Source organism: Chinchilla lanigera, unplaced genomic scaffold (assembly GCF_000276665.1).
Source record: "Chinchilla lanigera isolate Chin_1 unplaced genomic scaffold, ChiLan1.0 scaffold00070, whole genome shotgun sequence".
Classification (NCBI taxonomy): domain Eukaryota; kingdom Metazoa; phylum Chordata; class Mammalia; order Rodentia; family Chinchillidae; genus Chinchilla; species Chinchilla lanigera.
Window position 1 is genome coordinate 10,217,930 of NW_004955471.1, and position 20,965 is coordinate 10,238,894.

A 20,965-nucleotide genomic window follows, 5' to 3' on the forward strand; every position below is an offset into this window, starting at 1 on the left:
CGAAAGAAATATCAGATCTAGCATATGCTGTATAAAGAACTATCAATAAAAAATAACAATTTTTGTAGTGTACAAATGCTTAAAAAGTCACTTTGAACAAGGGGACAGCTAAAAGTCCAATATCCGTATAGCAAGATGCCAGCAACACTGATCATCCAGGAAGTTAAAATTAAAACCACAGTGTGATCCCGTGACATTCACAGCAGGTGGCTAAAACTGCAATCATGAACTAGGTGTGGTGGTGCACGCCTGTAATCCAGCACTCAGGAGGCTGAGGCAGGAGGACCATTGCGACTTTGAGACCAGCCTGGGGTACAAAGTGAGCTCAAGTCCAGCCTGAACTGCATAGTGAGACCCTGTCTCAAAAAAAGACAATAAAATAAAATAAATTACAATCCCTGCAAAACAATCAAGTTTTGATGAGTTTGTGCAGTAACAGAGAGGTTCATTCACTACCATTGGTGGCCTAACTAGAAAATTGTCCATATCTTCTTAAATTATATACCACATGACACATAAATTTTACCCCGGAGTATTTTCCCACCAGACAGTAATGCTTTTGCCCACCAAAGTGTATGTACAGAGTGTTGATACAACCTGTAATCATACAGGTCCAAACTGAAGACACTGAACATTTCCCAGCAGCCAATGTGACAGCTGAACTTCATCTGAGCTCCTGGAACCCCTAAAGCTGAGAAAACCCCCATAGTTTTGCATCACATGGAGGACTTTACTAACAAGGAGACAAACATCCCTAAATGCCCTCAACAAGACCCTTTGATGCCCCTTTTACCAATGCCAAGACTAGACGTGGACCTCCAACTTGTCTTTGACTCATAAATGAGTGGCTGCACTGCTTGTCCCCACTGACCATTCTGAGCTAAATGGTTACCAATTTGCCTCAACTACAGGCCTGCCAATCTCTCTTGCTCCCAAGGGCAAACAATCACTGGAAGTGGAGTAAATCCTCACTCATAGGCCCTCATGAGAATCCTCTTACAGCAAACAAAATCTTTTGGGCACACCACCTGTTCATCCACTCTCCACCCCTCCATTTCATCCAGCTTCATTTCTTCCTACAAAAGCGAAGATCTATCTGCTGACCTCGAAAAGGCTGGAGCATTTGTCCTACTGCAACAGTCTTTGCATGGAAAGCCCTGCCCTAAACTTGGAGCTTTTCATGTGACAGTAAAGTAGGTAAACATGCTAACAAGTTCTCAACACCACACTACACAGCCATAGAAGAGAAGAATCCATCGCTACATCAACAGCAGGCATGAAGTCTCACAGAGGCGATGCTGACAAAGGGTGGTGAGGCTGTGGGGAGAAAGGAACCCTTCTAAACTGTTGGGAGTGTAAGTAGTACAACCACTATGGAAATCAGGACGGAGATTCCTCCAAAAAATAAAACTGGAAATTTTATGTGACCAAGCTGTTCTCCTTCTAGGCATCTTCCCAAAGTCACTAAAGAACATATTACAGTCATATATGCATACCCATTTTATAGTAGCAGAATTCACAGTTGCTAAATCTTGAAAGCAGCCTATATATGCATGAACAGATGAAAGGGTAAAGAAAATATGTGCTTATACACAATGCAGTACTACTCTGCCATATAAAAGATAAACGAGTCATTTGTAGGAAAATGGATGCATCTTCAGATCATAATGTTAAGTGAGATAAATCGGGTGCACAAGCTTCAATATCACATGATTTTTCTTATATGAGAAAACTAAACTTTAAATAAACAGCAAAATAAATGATAAATAATAGGACATAGATAGATATTTTGCAAAAGGGAAGAGGACCAAGAGATGGAGCGAAGAGGAGGAGAGGATAAGGGAAGGGTGACAAAGTAACTGAGATGTGCTCTATCGATGCACCACTTTGCAGGAGGAGGGCAATCATTATGAACTGCAAATATGTACTGATAAAAATTGGGAGAAAGTATATCTATTGCTATCATTCCACAGAAAGGTCAAGAATGGGCAAGACTAATCTAAGGTAAGAAAAAAGAAAAGTGATTATTAACCTTTTGAAAGAGATACTGGGAAATGGTGTGTGGATATTTCTAGGGTACCAAAACCTGTCTGTATCATCAAGAAGTAGCTTCATGAACTATACATAGCCACTGCATTATACCACTTAGATCTGCATACTGCACCTTGCTAAGCATTATAGCTCAGATGTAAAGAAAGTAAAAAAATCAGGTAGGCACACTTTGGCACCACCCTGCTCAACAAAGTCTATTCACAAAAACAACAAGCACCAATTGTGTAAGTTAAAAGCTTACATACACTGCGTATTTCACAGTTAAAATTACAATAGTAATGTTCTGATTCTTGACTGGGTAACTAACAAGTACACAAGTGTTTATTTTATTATCGTTCTTTGAACATGACATTTTTTTCTGTATGGGTTTATACTAGTTTTAAATGATTAGCATATCTTTTTTGAAAATTTCTAAACCATATACCAAGGAAAAGATTTCCTTTTGATCTAGTAGGAAAAAAAATGTAGCTCCCTTGACTTGGGGATGAAACTCCCCAATTCTGGAGAGAGACTAACTGAATTTGGATCCTTGTTTACCACCGACTGGCGGGGTAGCTCCAGAAGCAGCCTTTCAGAAACAGCGATAGCAACTCAAGAATATCACCTCTTCACAGAAGCCTGACTCCAGAATTAACTAAGGCAATAGAAGAGCTAAGAACACCTAACCCGTGTGATATTACAAATAATTCACAGTAGCCTTTTTTGTGCCATATGAAGAGGAAGAGAAATTTATGTTCCAAATGTCAGAAAAACAACTGGGTCCCAACTAGTCGAAAGTTATCAATATGTGGTTTCATTAAGCGAATATTCAGAATATCCTCATTTCTCATATAAGCACTCGAGTAAGATACGTGGATTCGATTGCCTTATTTCCCAAATCCCTGCCCTAATTCTACAGCTCTCTAGAAAGAGACACAGCTACAATTAAAAGGGCGTGTTTTCCTTGCCTCTACAACCCAAAACTTTAAAAGAAGGAATTAGCATCCAGAGCAGAAGTTGAGACGTAAAATGAGAAACTTCAACTCCATTACCCTTCTAGGAAATCCCCCCAAGGGACACCACAGGAGAAAAAGGGAGGCTGTTCTGTCAAGATTCTAACGAGACAGCTAAAAACCCTGAGGACACCTCTAACACCTCATCTGTTTCTCTTTCACCACTTTTTACAGCTTCTCTTTGCGTAAGTTCTTAGTGTGAAATTATTTGTAGTGGAGAGATAAGGAAAGGATCCCTTTTGAAGAATTACCTTCATTAACGTAGATGCAGCCCACATGTCTGAACAAGGGTGGGAAGGCTCCACACAACCCTCACCGCAAGATACAGAGGCAGCAAGCAGGAAAGCTCTTCCGGGGGGTGCAGTGCTCCCTCGCGATACGGACAAAAATAAGCCCTTTTGGGTCCATGTCAACACTGTTTAGAAACAGATGTCACTTTTGTTTGAAGGAGCTGGACTCTCAGGACTTGGTTGGAAGTTCTCCGGTCTCACACACACCCCCCAAAGCTGCTCTGTGGGGAGCAAGCACCTCTTGGTGTGCTTGGTTGAGATCTCCAGCAAATGCCACATTTCCTGCCACCTTCAAATAACAAAATGTCCCTCCAGACACACTCAGCACCACAGAGAGCTGCCCCTCCATGGGCAGCATCTCCAGTCCTGACCCACAGATGGAATCCCTTCCTCCCCGGCCAGGCATCCCGGACAGGGAGGCTGCTGTGGTCTGGGACGCAACTGGGTTTTGCTCTGCTTCCTGTCTTAAGAATTTACATTGTCTTCTGGGCTTTCTCTAAATCTCCTCTTTGAGATTCTCCAGTGTGGGTCACCTGGGAAGGACTGTGGTTTTTCTCTGGCTGTCAGCTCATGATTCTGACCTTCACAGCAAGCTCACTGCAGCCAGCTCTTCACAGGGCGCCACCGCCCACCGGGCAGGTAGGGGCGAGCTTTTGGCAAGCGTGCCACAGAGGGCTGTTTGTACCACTGAGAGCTCTGGCAGGTTCGCCGCCACTGCCAGACCCTTCCAGACAAGGCGCCTTCATTTCACACTCCAAACTGCTGTCCTTCCCCGTGCTTTGTCCTCCTCTGTGAGGGCCCAGTTCGTTCTTCTGCAGTCCAATCCCAAGTCACACAAAATACTCAAGAATGCGCCTCCCTGGCACGGGCATCCTCCCCATGCCACCCTTCTCCCTGGATCCACTACTTCTAGGCTAGTCTCTGCCTGGCTTGACTTCCCCAAAGGGAATCACCCACCAACCTGCTGTGTATCCCCCGCCCCCCAGTATAGGAGACAGCACGACTCTGCCTGCACTCCCTCTCCTCGGGTTTGAGGAAAGGAGAAACACTGTCCTCCGACCCCATGCCTGGCAGTGTGGAAAGCACCCCTGGACTCTGAGAATCCTCTAGAGAGTGACTCCACTGAGGTCAATGCACAGCCAGGTCACAAAGCCGGTTTTCAGCCACCTCTGTTGCATGGCGCGGGTCAGAGGTCTGACTCCTAAATGACACTGAAGGGTTCTTGCATCTATTGCTTCCTTCTTGGTGGGACCTCAGCCGTAACTGAGATAGAGCTCCACTTCAACTTTCTCAGCTGCTTCTAGTGGTAATTTCTTACAGAACATGTAAACCCTGCTTATGTATTAAAAGCATGTAGCTTATATATTAAGCACATATATGGGCAGTGTAATTAATATATAAATGTTAATATTCATTTAAAATTAGGTAATTGTGTCAGTCTATTTTGTGTTGCTATAACAAACTACTTGAGGCTTTATAAAACAGAAAGGTTTACGTGGCTTACAGCTCTGGCAGTCCAAGGGCACAGCACCAGCATTGTGGCTCTGAAGCTACATAACAACCAGACAGAAAAGCAGAAAGGAAACAAGCCATGCACTGCAGAAGCGAAGCTGACCTCACAAAGTCTAACTCACTCTGCAAGACTAGCTCCAACCCCACTTCTCTTAAAGACTCTTAAACGAGGGCAAGAACTTTTTAACCCAGAAGGTTATGATAGATACATAAAGCTGGGAAGATCCTCTGTAACAGGTACTTAACATGTTTTACATGAGCTGATATTTGAGAGTAATGTGCATTATCAATTACTATTTTCAGAACTTGTTTGTAAATTAAAGTTCTTTGTCTTAATTAACAGCTCCATCACCATTTGGTCATTTCTTTAGAGGGTTCAGAAAACCTTTATGTCAAAATCTATCCAAGGACAGCTAAGATAGTGAATCAAGCTAAATACCCATAACAGACAAACTGATGAAGAAAACGTGGTATGCATACACAATGGAATATTATTAAGCCACCAAAAAGAGTGCTATAACGTTGCAGATGGAACTGGAGGACATGGAGTTAGCTGAAAAAGGACCAGTTCTGCTTTGTGGATATCAAAAAATTTATTGTAATATATAATAGTGACTACTGGGATCAGGGGAAATTGTGAAAGTTTACATAATAGCTACCAAACACAATTAGGTATAGAAGTAGTAAGTCCTGGTGTTCTACAAGGCAGAGGAGGAAGGGCCCTAAAACACACAATAATCTATGACATGTTTCAGAATAAGTAGAGGAAAGGATCTCTGAGGCTTCAAACATAGTGAAAAATAGATGGAAACATTAGTATCTATTTGATCCTTACATATTGTGTTAATCAATGTTTTAATAAAATTGTTAAAAACATGTTTTAAGAAATGGACATGTTAATTACTCAGATTTGGTCATTATCAAATTATCAGGTGACATCCCATAAAATTTGTTAGATAATTTCTAAAAACTGCTTTGATTTCTGATGTGAGGAGTTAACAATATCATGTAAAAGATGGTAGTTCATATCCCAGGAATTCTATTTTTGTCCCTGAAATGTCGATATAAGAAACTTATCAGCTATTCATAGGAAACCTTACAATAATTAATATACCTTTTCAAGTAAGTTTTCTCTCCTGAAATTTCACACACCAGTAAAAGACAATTTGTGTAATATTGCTTAAAAATCACTGCCAAAGACAGACAAGCGTAAGGAAAGAAAATCTGGCATTCTTCTCACTACTCTGCCGGAATTCACGGAGAACAATGAGCCACAATTAAAACCTGCACTGGCTTTGCAGATACTTTATGTTTATAAAATTGAGACTTCAGGGACATACTGATGTCCTATTTGTCAGAAGATTTCGACTCTAGCTATTTGAGGAACATATTTTGCTCTGAATCTGTGTCCTCATTAGGTCAAGGTCAAGGTTAGAAGGTGCTGATATGCTGATAGCATGTAAAAGTCCTCATTGTATTTCCCAACCTAATACAGCTTTGAGAAAAATAATCACTGATCTGATTTTCCTCTACCACTGTGATCCTCATGTATAAACTTTAAGAAGAAATAAAATGCCACTCAGTGGCCCACCTTCTACTTGTCTAAGAGGCACGGCCATGGTGGAATCACTCCAGCAACTGTGCTCTCTTGTGTGACAAATGCTCCTGCTCTGCTAGACCCTTTTCATGCTTTGCTAACTCCCATCTGTTAGAAACCTTTCCAGTGACCTTACAGGGCCTCTATGGCCAAATTTTCTGCTTTCTTTTCCATCAAGCTTCCTCAAACAAATTTTAAGATTTGCCTCTCTCAGTTCTTCTCTTTGCAATAACCTTGGAATCCAATCTACTAAGAAGTTTGTAGGTGCCACTTACAGAAACAAGTCTTGTCCAGGTAAACAATGTCATCAAACTAAAAGGCCAATTCCCAGTGCTCATCCTCTGGCCTAAAAACAGTCGCTGATATTATTGCTGATCAATAAAAGAATTCTCCTAACTTCACTGAGATCCAAGTATAAGACATCAATCACATTTTAATCCTGGCTGTTGTGCCTGGTTGTCTTTTGCCTGTTCTTCATTTCTTTAAACTTATTCCCAATCATTTCTGAGTGACCTCACCCATTATCATAATTCATGACTCGCAAATTTGAACCTGCAGCCAAGACCTTTTCCCAGAACTTCTGACTCTATATGCAGAATTAATTAACATTTCCTCTTTGATGTCTAATGGACAATTCAAAGTCAACATCTGAGAACCAAACTCCTGGCTTCCCCTTGTCCGACCTACACCTACTGCAATACAGTTCCAATGCATTTCCCTTTTAAGTGCGCCTCTGCGGATCTGTGTAAATACATGCAGTATGAAAAGCAAATGAATATACTGTTTCCTGACAATGCTAGCTCAGAATGAGCTCTTATTTACCAAACTTCCATTGGCAGGTAATGCCCAGACTGAACAAGGCTAATTAAATTAACGAGGTGCTTTTATGTGGGAGAACACATATGTAGAGTAAGGAAGAGTGTCCTCCAACAGTAACATTCTGTTATTTTAAAAACACCTCAGTGAAATTTAAATTTTAGCAAAAGCTACAAGCAAGCCCAAAATGTTGTTTGAAAATGGTAAAAAATAAAAAGACTAAATGACATGGAAGATGAACAACGTGTCGCCGGGTAATACAAAACAAACATGAGCAGTAGCAAGAACACTCATGAGAACCTGGGAGGAGGGACTGAAAGACCTAAGTTTACATGAGAGCTCCGCTCTGCCTCTTCAGAGCTCAAGTTTTCTAACCTTCCAAACAGACAGGATGGATTTCGACATGTACGTAACAGCAAAAAAAAGGGAACCTAAAATATTTGTGACTACAAACACTGCAATTTTCAGAAAGATGTAAAAGCACCCTCCTTGTAATCAGGTTTTCCTGTACACAATAAATAGCCTCGCTGGACCTTCCTGTGAGGCTGTCCAGAAACAGAGATCAACACCCCAGGAAAAGACACAGGAAGTGCAGAACAGAAGTAGAAAGAGACAAGGACAGCCACACGCACAGAAGTGAACAATCAGATACTCATTCAGCAGCAAAATTTGGAAATGAAGAGGAACAGGTCTCAAAGCATGGATCACTGACCCCAGAGGTACCCATGAATTTTTCAGGAGGTCCACAGAGTCAAAAACTATTCATAATAATATCCACAATGTACTTTTTATATGTTAAACATGCACTAATGGTGCAAGAGCAATGGTATGTAAAACCGATGGTCCATTAGCACAAATCCAGAAAGTAACACCATACGTATGTGTCCATGAATTCTTTACCACCGCATCCTGGTGGTAAAAACTAAACAAAACATTTAAAAGACTGCTCCTAAGCAGTGCCCCTAAAGAGGTGGTAAGACAATATTAATTTTATTAAACTTTGAAACGAGTCAGTATCTCCTTAGTATTTTATGTGACAAAATGGAGTGGATCAATATAGCAGCTGCACTGCACACCACAAAGCCATAACTGTTTCTGAGAAAATTGAGTGATAGACTTACGAGGTGAGTGAGATGAACACCCCTCCCGGGAACCACAGAAAATCTACAGTAACTCAGATGTGACTAGTTGTGTGGCTTTTTGTTTGTTTGTTTGGCTGGTTGGTTTGTTTTGTTTGGAAAAGTGAAGGAAAACAGTCTGTAATTTTGAGAAAATACTACTCCAAGTATTTGTTACCAATGACAAAATGTAACTTTGAAACAAAAATCAGAATCTTAGAAAACATATTAGCCACCATTATTGGCACACTTTCTCCAAAGAGATAGGAAATGATATTGGAGATGGAAATTTTTTGATGTTCTCTAACGAAATGTGTCAACATTTGGAAGACTTGCAAAATTCAACAAACCACTATTTTCCAAATGCCCAATGCATGATGCTTAAGATCACTTTTGGACGAAGGGGGCCCTTCAATGTGTGAGACAGAACAGTGAATTTTAATGAAACAGAGAACAAAGCGTTCACTAATCTGACTTCAGATTTCACATTGCAGCTATCTTTTAAGGGACTATTATTTGTTAACTTCTGGCATGACATTAAAGAACAACATTCACAATTATGAAAAGGCTATTAAAATATTCTTCCCTTTTCCAATTATGCCTGCATGAGATCACATTTTCTTCTCATACTTCAATCAAAACAATATATCATAATGAGGCAAATGCAGACGCAGATAGAAGAATCCTGCTGGCTCCCAGGAATCCAGCCACCACGATGATGTGTGGTAATGTGAAACCCTTATCTTCTCATTAATTTGATTTTTGAAAATACAGTCAATTTTAATAATATCAGCAGTTCATGTTAATATTTAACAGCCACGGTTACTGTGTTTCTGTTTGGGGTCTGCCATGCTCAGGATCAAATCCAGGGTCTTCCCCATGCCAGACAAATTCCCCATCACTGAGCTACACCATTAACTCTTAAATATTTTAATAAATAAATGCACTTAAAATTTGTTTCAGCCCATAATAAGGTAATATCAACAGATGTAACCCACATGAAGTTAAACTCTTTGCATCTTTTCAAATGTTTCAGACTGTAAGTGGTTCCTGAGGTCCACAACTTGAGGTCCCAGTCTGTACAGCACCAACAAAGCAGAGAGGATAGGGCAGAGCTCTGGTTTCCAGGAAGTAACTACAGTGACAGATTCGAGGTGAAATGACTAAGGCCTGACAAACCCACAGCAGGAGAGATGGAGAGAAAGAGCCAAATGCAAAATTCACTGTGAGCGAGAACCAGCAGGGCATGAAAGAACTGAAGATGCCTCAGACATTTCCTATGAAAGGCTGGATGCAGGGCTGGGGAATTCAGCTGGTATAGCCCTCTTACGGTGCTTTATGTATTAACTTTAGAGTTCAACCGGAAATCAAAACGATTGCCTAGAAATCCTAAGACCAAGAGATAAAGATATGTGCATAACACACACACACACACACACACACACACACACACACTGAAAACACTGAGAGGAGAACTGATGAGTCAAAGCCTAAAAAAACCAAGGGTAGCTATCTGGGAAGACTCCATATTTCACGACAAAAACAGGGAAGAGCTGGCAAAGGTGGCTGATCAGTTATAGTCAGGGAGGTGGAGAAAGAGACCCAGAGGTCAGTAAAGTTCTGGAAGCCAAAGGTGGGACAGACGAAACAGACTTGTTTCAGGATGCAGATGACAGTGAGCAGCTTTTACCGAGTAAAAATAAGAATTTAAGAGAAAGTCATTAGACTTATTTAGGGGGAATAAAATCAATACCTTTATCAGACAGTGGCGTATTAACAAGGGAATGGTAGGGTGGTAGGCATTATTTCATTTGTAACAACAGTACATAGCTTTTGTAACTTTGGAAATTCAAATACAGGGATGAAATGGTGAAGCACAGTCCAGGAAGCACACTGGGTACCAGAAGAGAGCATGAATGGAGGAAGAAACAAAGTTAATGAAAGGGGACTATGAAATCTATACCCGTTCCTCAGGTGAGAGACTCCTCAGTATGTTTAGAAGCAACTAGAAAAGATAGACTAAAAGGAAAATGGAAGCATGAGTGGGCAGCAGTAAGCTGGTAAGAAGAATGCTTCAGGAGGCGGTGGAGGAGACAGGGTCCAGGGTTCCAACAAGGGCGGCCCCTGTTCTCACAAGGCCAGAGCAGAGGAAAAGCAGGAATACCGCAGAAGGGAGCACAGCGCACAAGAAAGGCTCTGTGGAAACTCCCGCTCCACGAACTTTATTACTTTCTTTAAAGTAAAGGTTTAACTCTTATGTCAAGGCTAAAATGGGTACAGTGAAATTCTGAACCCAGGTGGAAAGAAAATGGCAGAGCTGCCCAGAGGCAGGGAAGAAGGCTGTACAAATGTGATGCAGACCCAGCCGAGACAAGAGCAGCAGACAAAATATGTACACGAAAATTCTTACTGAGAACATCTCGAAGTGAAGAACTGAACCATAAGCACTACACATGTCCAAGCAAACGAGAATGGAAATTACAGGTGCTGCTAAAGAGTGCCGCAGTAAGAGCCTCAGAGGATCTTGTTAGCCCTGCCTCAGGGTCGCTGAGATAAACACGGGTGCAACAACTCCTTGTTAACCCACCAGGCCTTCCTACCGTGTTGTTCTCAGGAATTAGAACAACCAACTTCCCCAAATAATCACGATCTCTAACATTTTTTCCTTACATGAGGATTAATAATGGTCATATGTTCCAAGTTATTCAACTTATTGTATCGGTGATTTAGGGTTTTATTTTTATTCCAATCAGAGCTCTAGGAATATTTCACATTTACATCATTTCTCAGAGGAGCTACGTGTATGTACATAAATTTCAGTAACGTTCTTCATGCATTCTAAGTGTGCATTTCCATAAAAAGTCTATAGTAAGAGGACTCATTTACTATAAAGTGTAGTTGAGCAGTAGCAACCAGTGGCGTTATCATCTCAAGGAGGACACAGCAGACTTCTGTAAATACATCTCCTCGTTGCTACATTTCAGAGATTATTCACCTTCAAAACTGGGTACATTTCTGTAAGTCAAATTCAATAGTTCTTGAAAGTATTGCAGGCTGAGGATGTAGACAAAGCTTTGTCCATCATGATTCAGCAGACATACAAAGAGAATTGTAAAGAACACATTTCAAGGCTTGACTTCCAAGGCACTAATATATTAAAGATCAATTTATGATTTTTCTATGTAATCATTTACCCCTAGGATTCCATCTGATTTGGCAGGCTTAAAAGGAGCAATTATAAAAAGAATTCTGAGGTAGACAGGGTATAAAGATATACACATAAGCCCCTTATCTCAATTATTTATAAATTAGTTAATTCTATGCACAGTTTAACTAGGGAAGAGAAGACACCATCATGCAATGAATTAAATCTAATCAAGTTTCAACTACACAGTAGAAACCTGGACCCTGGGAGACCAAGGCATTCAATGTAATTATAGGCTCATGATACACTGGGGAAGAAAAAGAATTTTAAATGTCCTTAATTTCCTAGCAGGGTTGAATTTGACTGTGCTCCTACCCAAGCTATGTTCACGCACTCTGCTGACAGTGACCGTCTCACAGAAATACATTTTCTCTTTGGACAGTTCTATAGCGTCCTTTCACTTGAACTCATCTTCTGCGTTTTTCTGGTACTGATTCTATAACCTGGGTTTGCACAAAAGAAGTCTACCTCATCCTATACAACACCTGAAATCGCAGCTGATCACTCTTCTCTCTTGAAAGGAAACAACCTGCAGTACAATTAATGAAACAACAGCCATCAGTGCTCACAGTTACTCAAACACGGATGGCAATTCTCCAAACAAACTTCTACAGAATTGTTTCTGTCCTAAAATATGGCAACCAGAACTTCCCAGGGATACTCCCAGTGAAATGCCCAACATGAGATGGACACTTCTTTCTGTTTAAATATTGTAGTTCTGTTCATGTTCAAAGCATCAAAGGCTTAAACTGCTACCGCATGCCATTAATTCGTATTACCCATATTTCCAATTAAAACTTCTAATTCTTTAAAAAGCCTTATTAGCCAAGGTAATACTTGAGAAAAGATCTGCAGAACTAGTAAAACTGGACAAAGTGAGGAGGAAGTTGTCATTCCCAATGTAATAAATAATAGCAAGAGAAGGTTAAGTACAGGGTAGAACAGCCTTTCTGAAATAAGAGGGTAGTTTCCCATCAAGTTTGGCAAATAAAGTAGGGAGACCCTAGCAAATCAGGGTAGTATGCCAGATTATCAGGCAATATGGTGCTACAATGGGCTGCTGCACAAAAAGCTAACAAGGAGAAAAGGAAAGCAGTACACTAAGGGGGTTAAGAAGGAGCAAAGAAAATAGCAGGGTGGATAAAACTAGAAAAATATTGTAACAGATACACTGATAATGATGGTAAGAGGAGACACACTGAGGAAAGACCTCAGCATGATGACACTAGAGATCATGTCAAGAGAAAGAAAGGCAGGTTTCACTTAAATTTCATGGCTGAGCGACTGGAATAATGAAGATGCCAATTTGAAAAACTGGGAAGATATTTGGAATGGCAAGATCATTAATTTGATCAATTGCAAAATAGTAGCATACCATTACAGTGGAATTCTTCGATAGGTAGTAAGAAAATACATAAGCAAACATTTGCAAAACATTTGATCTAGATATATAGTAATACTACCATAGGCAGTCCTCAAGGATATGTGTTTCCTGGATTGTCCATCTCTTTCTCCAATCAGCCTGTCATCTTCTGGCCAATACATGTGTCTTGAACATTTCCACAGGGAAGTAATATACTGGTACTAAACTAAACCCAATCTAGTGTGTTAATGAATACTAGAGGAAAGAAAGAATCAGAATAAAAAGACAGCTAGTATTTCAACAACATAGTATGGCTTGGATTATGCACAGTTGCATCCTTTCTATCACATATAGAACTGAATTACACAAATGCTCTCATTAAATGGTTCCGTATCTCTGTGAAGGAGATAAAGAAATTCCCATAAGAGGATATCAAACACATTTACATCTAGAAACTTTTAGCTTGTGAACACACAAAAGCAAATCACATTTTTCTTAATGGCATAAGAACCAGAATAGAAATAAACATCTTTCCACCAATCGTACTCATGGGATTTTAAAGCTATCGCGTCAAAGGCATGGTGGGAGATAGGACGTGCACACACTGACATGGCCGTACACGAAGAAACCGCAAACTCCATCCCTCAAGGGCTGTTCCTAGCCTCCTCAACCTAAAACACCGTATGAGCCAAAACTGGGAGAGATGAGGAGATTTCAAATGCTACTTGGAAATAAATTAGTTCCACTTATTGTAAGCCACTGGATGTCCAAAATTCAGTCTTCCACAGAAGACAGAAGTTCCCCCAGCTCAGTGTGGCTGAAGTGGCAGCAGGTGCTGAGACACTTTACAGCCTGGAAAGACGCATATCACCAGTATTATCACATCTTCGAGGAGCAAAACTACAAATGGAAAACTTCTGTTTTGGTTTTCTTGACGTTGTCATTTGCTGAGATAATTCTGATTCATTATTATTACTCAATCAAAAGTTACGCAAGTATGTTTTAGTATGTTCTAGTTTCATAGATAACATACTTTGAAAAATAAATCTATATATTTATGCCTTCTTATTAATTATGATAGGCATTGATTAGGTCACTTGCATTTACCATCCTGAAATCATTCTTCTTTTCTTCAGAGGTATAGTAGCCTGACATACTTTTTCCTACTGGATAAGGTCAGAAAAGAGAAAAGTTTTTTTGTGGGTCTGAAAGCAGCATTTTTAAAGATCTGATTATTCAAGCAACTTTAAGGAAAAATTCTGTCACAGAAGGTTTTTAAATCCTTGTTAGCACAAGATCAAATTATAGTTTATTTTATATACTAGAACCTTCCAGGTTAATGCATCAAAAATAAAGGCAAATCTATTTAAATAAATGGATTAAAATAAAATTTGTAAAATGATGATTCTTTCCGTGTCATTTTGCTATAGTATAATCATAACACCATAATCAAACAATATGTTGGAATTACAGGAACTTAAAAATCTCACAAATTGAAATGACTCATCTTCTCTATCCCCCGTGCAATGCTCAAATCTTCTCTAAAATGTCACCACTAAGCAATTATTTCACCTGCCTAAGCAACTCCAGTAACAGGAAACTACTACCTCCTTCATGATCAATTATATCTTGGTAGGTAGTTAGTTATTAGAAACTAGCTAACTTTCTAATAAGAGAGTTATTCTTAATTGGAAGTCAAAAGTATCACTTATCATTTCTACTAATTAGGCCTGTTTTAACCACTGGTGCTGAGCCAAAATCCACCTTCTCATTCATATTACAATTTTTCAAAAATTTGAAGGCAACTTCCAATCTGCAATTTCTTCAGCTTTTCCTAATGTGATTTTAATTATTTCCACTGTTATTATTTCTGCCTTAACAATACTGACCAGTACAGTATGGAAATCCCTATGTGTTTGCTCATATTAAATAAAGCAGTACAGTTAACGATTATTAAAATGAAGTACTAACTTCTTTCAATTTTACACATACACACAGACATTCGTGTTATGATTACAATGTCTAGTATTTGTCCAAATGAACTCTGATATGGTCTTTTTTTTTTTTCCATCCTGTCCTGTACTTGTACAAGTAATGTCTGGACCAAAATGTAATTTATACTCAAATCTTTTTACATCTACCTCATCACTTTAGCCCGGCATGAGTATACAATGTTCTGAATTTTGTCACATATTCGTGACATGTCCATTATCACATATTCTCAGTTTGGAAGTGTTTCGTCTCCGGTGTTATTTTAGTCTTTAATAATGCTCAATATGATGAACCCAAAATCCCACCAGGAAACAATCCAGGATCGGGATTGCCTGTTTGCTAACTCATCTCCTTCTCTGTATATTGACCCCATATTTCTAAACGTCATCTACAGGGATCACGCAAATTATTCTTGAGTAACTGAATAAAATCCAGATATAATGATTTAATAAGAGTTGATCAAGGTCTTTAGGTCTTTATTCACTTTCTAAACCAATTTTCACGAGATGTGTTTTGTGCTAGGCAGTAATGACGTTCTCTGACGGTTAAGTCAAAAGAGACACTGCTCTCAAGGAATTTACAAGGTAGGGGAAAAACACTTTACAGCTGATGGTTACCACAACATGCTTCAAACATGAGATGCAGTTAGAGGGCTGTGAAGGGACAGAATGTGGTTATCTAATCAGATCAGCACAGTTGAGAAAGAGGTGCTGGGACCAAAGCTTAGTCATAGAGCATTTGCCTAGCGCATCCGAGGCCCTGGGTTCCAACCACAGCACCTCCAGAAAGATTAGGAAAAGTGTCCCAAAGGACAGACTAGTACGTAGGCTTGAACTGGATTTGAGTCTTATCATGAGACGGGCTAAAGCGTGCGTGGGCGTGTGAGCATGGTGGTCCTCAGAGAGCTCCCCGCTGGACATCGGGCTTAGGGTTCACGGTTAGTGAACGCTAGCGATGGGCACGAAATCGGGCAAGACCACGGAGATAGGAGTCAAGACCGTGAGGGCTGACATCATAGGTAAGGGAAGACATCAGAGACCTGGGCCTGGAAGGAACAGGCGCCGCAGGCGGTGCAGTGGCCAGCTCTTCCGGACCCTGCGTGAGGACCCAGGAAATCTGAGCTGCACACGGCAGGCTCAGGGTCCGGCGCAGGGCCGAGTCTTAGAATGACGCGATGAGATTTAAGATTTGCAAAGTACCCTGTTGGCTCAGTGAGGAAAAAGAATCGATGGAGGAAGCTCATAAGCAAAGACACTGCCAAAGAGGATGAGGAACACAATTAAATCAAGACTCTTAAGGGAGTAAAAATCAAAGAGACATTCCGTAGGCAATGAGAGCTCAACTGACAGGTGCTGGTGATTACAGAACTTGAGAGCCCAGCGAGAAAGACAAGCTGTAGACCAGTGAGGGCGAACTCTTTAGAGAAGAGTGCCCGAACTGCAACTGCAAACCTACTTATTTATGGCAAAGGGCCAGCACTGCAATTAAACTTGAATACTTAGGTTTTAGTTTAGAAAAAACAACTGTTTTCCGATGCTCAGCTGCTGGAGAGACCCCGCTCAGGGGCAAGGAGGGGGTCTGTGTGCCGCAGTGACATTCGTGCAAAGGTCCACCACCACTGGCTAGGCTGGTCCACGGGGTTTTGGTTTGGATGACAAAGGAGTTGGTGGGGGGGTCATCTGCTGAGAAAGAGCACAGTGTATACTACGAGTAGTGGGGAAGGCTTTTGGACTCAGGTGTTACCGTGTTTCAATGAGATTGAGATCACAGTAGGACACTCAGGACCCCTGGCTGTGGCACTTCTCAGAGATCTGAGCTGGACATAGAGACTCAGGGTTGGACAGTGACTGATGACAATTCCAGCCATGGATTTGGGCACAATCACCAGGTCAGAATACAAGTCAAAGGGAAGATCAATATATTCAGGCTAAAGACAAACACAAGCTGCACATTTTGTAAAAAGTAAGTGTGTCTAAGGACTTACCTCAAATACCTGTACTGATGTTAAATGTATTTATTTGTTAATCCATACTAATTTTCTACAAATCTTGAGAGCAAACTCATCAGGTACTTTGAAGAGTACTCATCACTCACACATTTTTTTTTTTTTTTGTTTTTGTCCGGTACTGGGAACTGAACTCACGACCTTGCGCTTGCCAGGCAGGCGCTTTGCCACTGAGCTAAATCCCCAGCCCCACTCACACATTTTTTAAAAAAGGAAAAATCACATCGCTTTATGATTTTGTAGAATTTCAAAAAAATGCAAGCTTAAAATAGTGAAATGAAGAGGCCAGGAAAATTTCTGATCTGATTTGAACACAACATCAAAATTACACCCTAGAAGAGTAGAAGGCAGACTTTCAGAGATCGGGGAGAGGCGAGAGGAAAGGGAGGGAAGTGACGGGGGTGGAAGTGATCGATGTACATTATACACATGGAACAGCACACCAAAGCCAAACCTACTGTTCTGTATTACTCATATGCACAAATACTGTAACATTTTTAAAATGATATCACAGAGTACCAAGGAACCCAAGCCCTTTAATTCTTATGCATTTAAAAACATGTTGCCTCTATTTATAGTGTGTGGGGAAAACTGCTGGTGGAAGCATAAATGGGAAGACTTCAGTCTTGTTTCCCGTGAATTAACTACTAGGTTTGCATGGTCCCACTGCTTCACCAAGGATACTCAAAAGAAGACGAGTAAGTATCTCAAAATATCTCGAGGCAAGAACTTAATGATATTAGGAAGGATTATTGTAGTCTAAAACTAACTTCTGGGCTTTGTAATCAAAAATACTCCTCTTAATCAAGATGTTTTATACCTAATCAACTGACAGAAGTTGAACAGAGTAGAACATTTTATAGTCATAAACAGTTTACATATTCATTCACAGCCACTGCTGAAGCTGAGATTCTCAGTGTGAGTGTCTGAAGAACCAATCACAGCCAACAATAACCCTGACAGTCTGAAGTTCATAAGTCCGAGACAAGCAAGTCAGGCTTCTCAGTCCAATGCTCAAGAAATACACAACTCTTATTCTCCAACATTCATCCGCTTTTTAATGCATAATCCAAATTTTTGGCAACACTACTATTCCAAATACTGATAAACCTTTATCTAGTCTCATAACTATAGAAAATAAAATAAATTTACAACTATGGTAAAAATTTCAAAGGCAAAATTTCAGTTAATTGTAAAACATGTCCAAAACACTGACATGGGCTCAACAGATACATACAGTTCCTTGTACTTGAAGCCTGAAGATTCCCCTATGTACCTAAGAGAAAGTTTATTGCTTTACCCTTTATCTACTGAATTTGACTGTAAAAAAGAAAAACCTGTCTGAATAACTATCAACACCACAAACATCTGGAGTCTGGTTTTTTTTTTTTTTGGTTTTTTTCCGGTACCAGGAATCGAACTCACAACCTTGCGCTTGCCAGGCAGGCGCTGTGCTGCTGAACTAAATCCCCAGCCCCTGGAGTCTGGTTTCATATGTGAGATAATAGTGCAGTTGTGAAAAGAGAAAATATGTGCTGCACACTCTTGTAAAACACATGGTCATTACAAGACGTGCTGTCCAGATCTCCCTGACAACTGACTGGTGACTTTTGGTGAGGCCTTGGCAGGGACGGGGTCAGGGAGAGAGCAAAAGCACACTTCCCTCCTACAGGGAAACCTCACTACTCCAAGACACTGATCCACACACGGGACCAGCGTGTCTAAGGACACACAGCAGCCTGAAGCAATACGCCTGCACTCCCAAGCAAAAGGCCCCTCCTGGTGTAAAGGAGTCCTTTCCCATGGGAAGAGGTGATTTAGGCATGCAGTGCTCAGCACCCTTAAATGATACTCTCCCGAGAACAATAAAGGGGGTGATCTTTGCTGCCGGGGTTTCTAGGAACCTGCCCGTTATCACCCGCTGATACCCAGCTGGGAAGATGACCAAGGAGGGACAAGCACATCATTCAGGGCCGCTGTGTCAGACAGCCCAGAATGCGGCCTGACACCAGCCTGCCGAATAAGTAGTTGAATAATTAGGACTATTAAAGATAAAAATCGGGAGCTCTTCTTTAACATGACATTTATTTTATGCTAGATTTTCTACCTCGTGACACTACGTCCAAACCTTTCGCCTTACACGTTCATACAAAACACATCAATTCCAAAATATAGCTTAATGTTTCTTACAGACATTTAGTAATGGTATTATATGATGACGCTGAAATACGGTGTGGTCTATGATCAATAGGACATATAAGCAGTCTTAGTTGAAAAATGACCTAAAGTAGCAAATTAGTTTTTATTATAGATCGCTGGATATGTTACACTATTACATAAAACACATTTTCTGAGAGTTCTGTGTATGTTGTTCGATTGCTCTATTACTTATTTCTGCTTTTATTCAGCAGCAACATTAGCCCTTCCTGGAAAACAAATCCAAGCTGTAAAACTTTATCTTGGGGGGTATATTTAAAATAAAATTTTTACATGGAACTTTCAGTGATACGTTTTTGAGAAATACTCTAATCTCCTAATATAAATCTTTTATAAACAAATACTGAAATAGAGATCTGATCTACTGTGTGAATTTTCTTGTGTGTCATACATCAATATAAACTAAACAGACCTTGAGATCATAGTGCAGCTATCAAATTTTTAAAGAATATTCATTTGGGATTATTATTTAAGATCAACTTTCAGAACTAATATTTGCCCCAAGCATGCAATTTCAAGTAGCACATTTAGCACGACAAAACAGTACTAACTTTTCTCTCATTCTGGAAATGATGAGCAAAATCACATAAAACCACAGCACAGGTAAAATTTTATAAAGCTATACCTTCAACACAGGGAATTGTCCCTTTCTAAAATCTCTTCACCCTGTCGTTTCCTACCCATTTAAAAAAATGGGTACATAATCTGATACCAAATGTTCTGCGGATTTGTGTTTTCATCAACCAACTTGCTTTTATAATACAACCGCGGCAACGTTTCTCTATATAAGAATATAAGACGCGAGGCACGTACGATGGGCATAGATACTGCTTCTTTTTCCCTTTCCCTTTCTTGGAAGATTTTTCCTTAGAATAGGCTTCTTCAACCCACAGAGAAATGAAAATAAAAAAGGTGATTGCCAATAAAAACTTCATCTTGAAAAATTAAATTTCAGGAGCTCGATCTACAAGAGAGAAGAAGAAAATATTTATATTTATGAAGCAAAAGATAAATATATGCCTATCCTCTTCAGGAGTGGACTGATTATTATCCAAAGGACAAATACATTTGTATTTCATATCTTCATTGCTAAACCCTATACGGCTACACATCACTATATATTAAATTCTCTTTTATATAGCAGTAGTAAAGCCTCTTTTTTATATAGTAGTAAAAGTCAGTTTAAATAACGCTACAAGGAAAACAAGACTGCAGTGAAGTATAAGAGGTTACCGTTATAAAATTTCTGACTCTGGGGTTACATAAAATTGTAAATGGATACTGACTTGGACATTATATCAAAACATGCTGAGAAAGATAACGGAGCGATGATGAACAGTTAAAATGCTTATCTCCAATGAAATGCTAAAGTTATTCTTTTCTTTGAAAGTGTCCATACTATTTTAATTTCATATGTATATTTTTTCCCAAAACAACAAAACAGGATTAAACAACTGGCAGACATAAAGAAGATAATTCGCATCCAGGAGCTTCACCCGCTAAACGCCCTGAGTGGTTTAGACACACCAAACCCGCAGGCTGCCTCTGACCCCCGCAGGTCCGCATCACCCGGGTTAGCACGGAGCCGGCCCCGGCTTCTGGACTTCGCCTACCCACGCGATGTGGCATCGCTCTGGGCTGGGGAGTGAGCGTCCGATTCGAATGAGCTTCTTAGCCACGTTTTAGTAACATCATTCACGCTCACATAACACTTCTACCCTTGCCACTGTCTGCTGCACCAAAGAAAGCAAAACCCCAGCTGTCAGCGTCCGCAGTGGCGCCGGCGCCCGGGCACCCTCGGCCTGC

At 40.3% G+C, this 20,965-nt stretch overlaps 1 protein-coding gene across 1 annotated transcript in view; it reads right to left on the bottom strand.

Annotated features, from left to right (window-relative positions):
- The window catches only part of Glrb (glycine receptor, beta), an 84,856-nt gene extending 64,733 nt beyond the window's left edge, over window positions 1-20,123 (bottom strand). Inside the window, exon 1 of the mRNA XM_005400944.2 lies at window positions 19,973-20,123. Coding sequence (XP_005401001.1) covers window positions 19,973-20,094 — 122 coding nt within the window. The 5' untranslated portion in view covers window positions 20,095-20,123. The remainder of the gene's footprint in view (window positions 1-19,972) is intronic.
- Window positions 20,124-20,965: the final 842 nt, after the last annotated feature.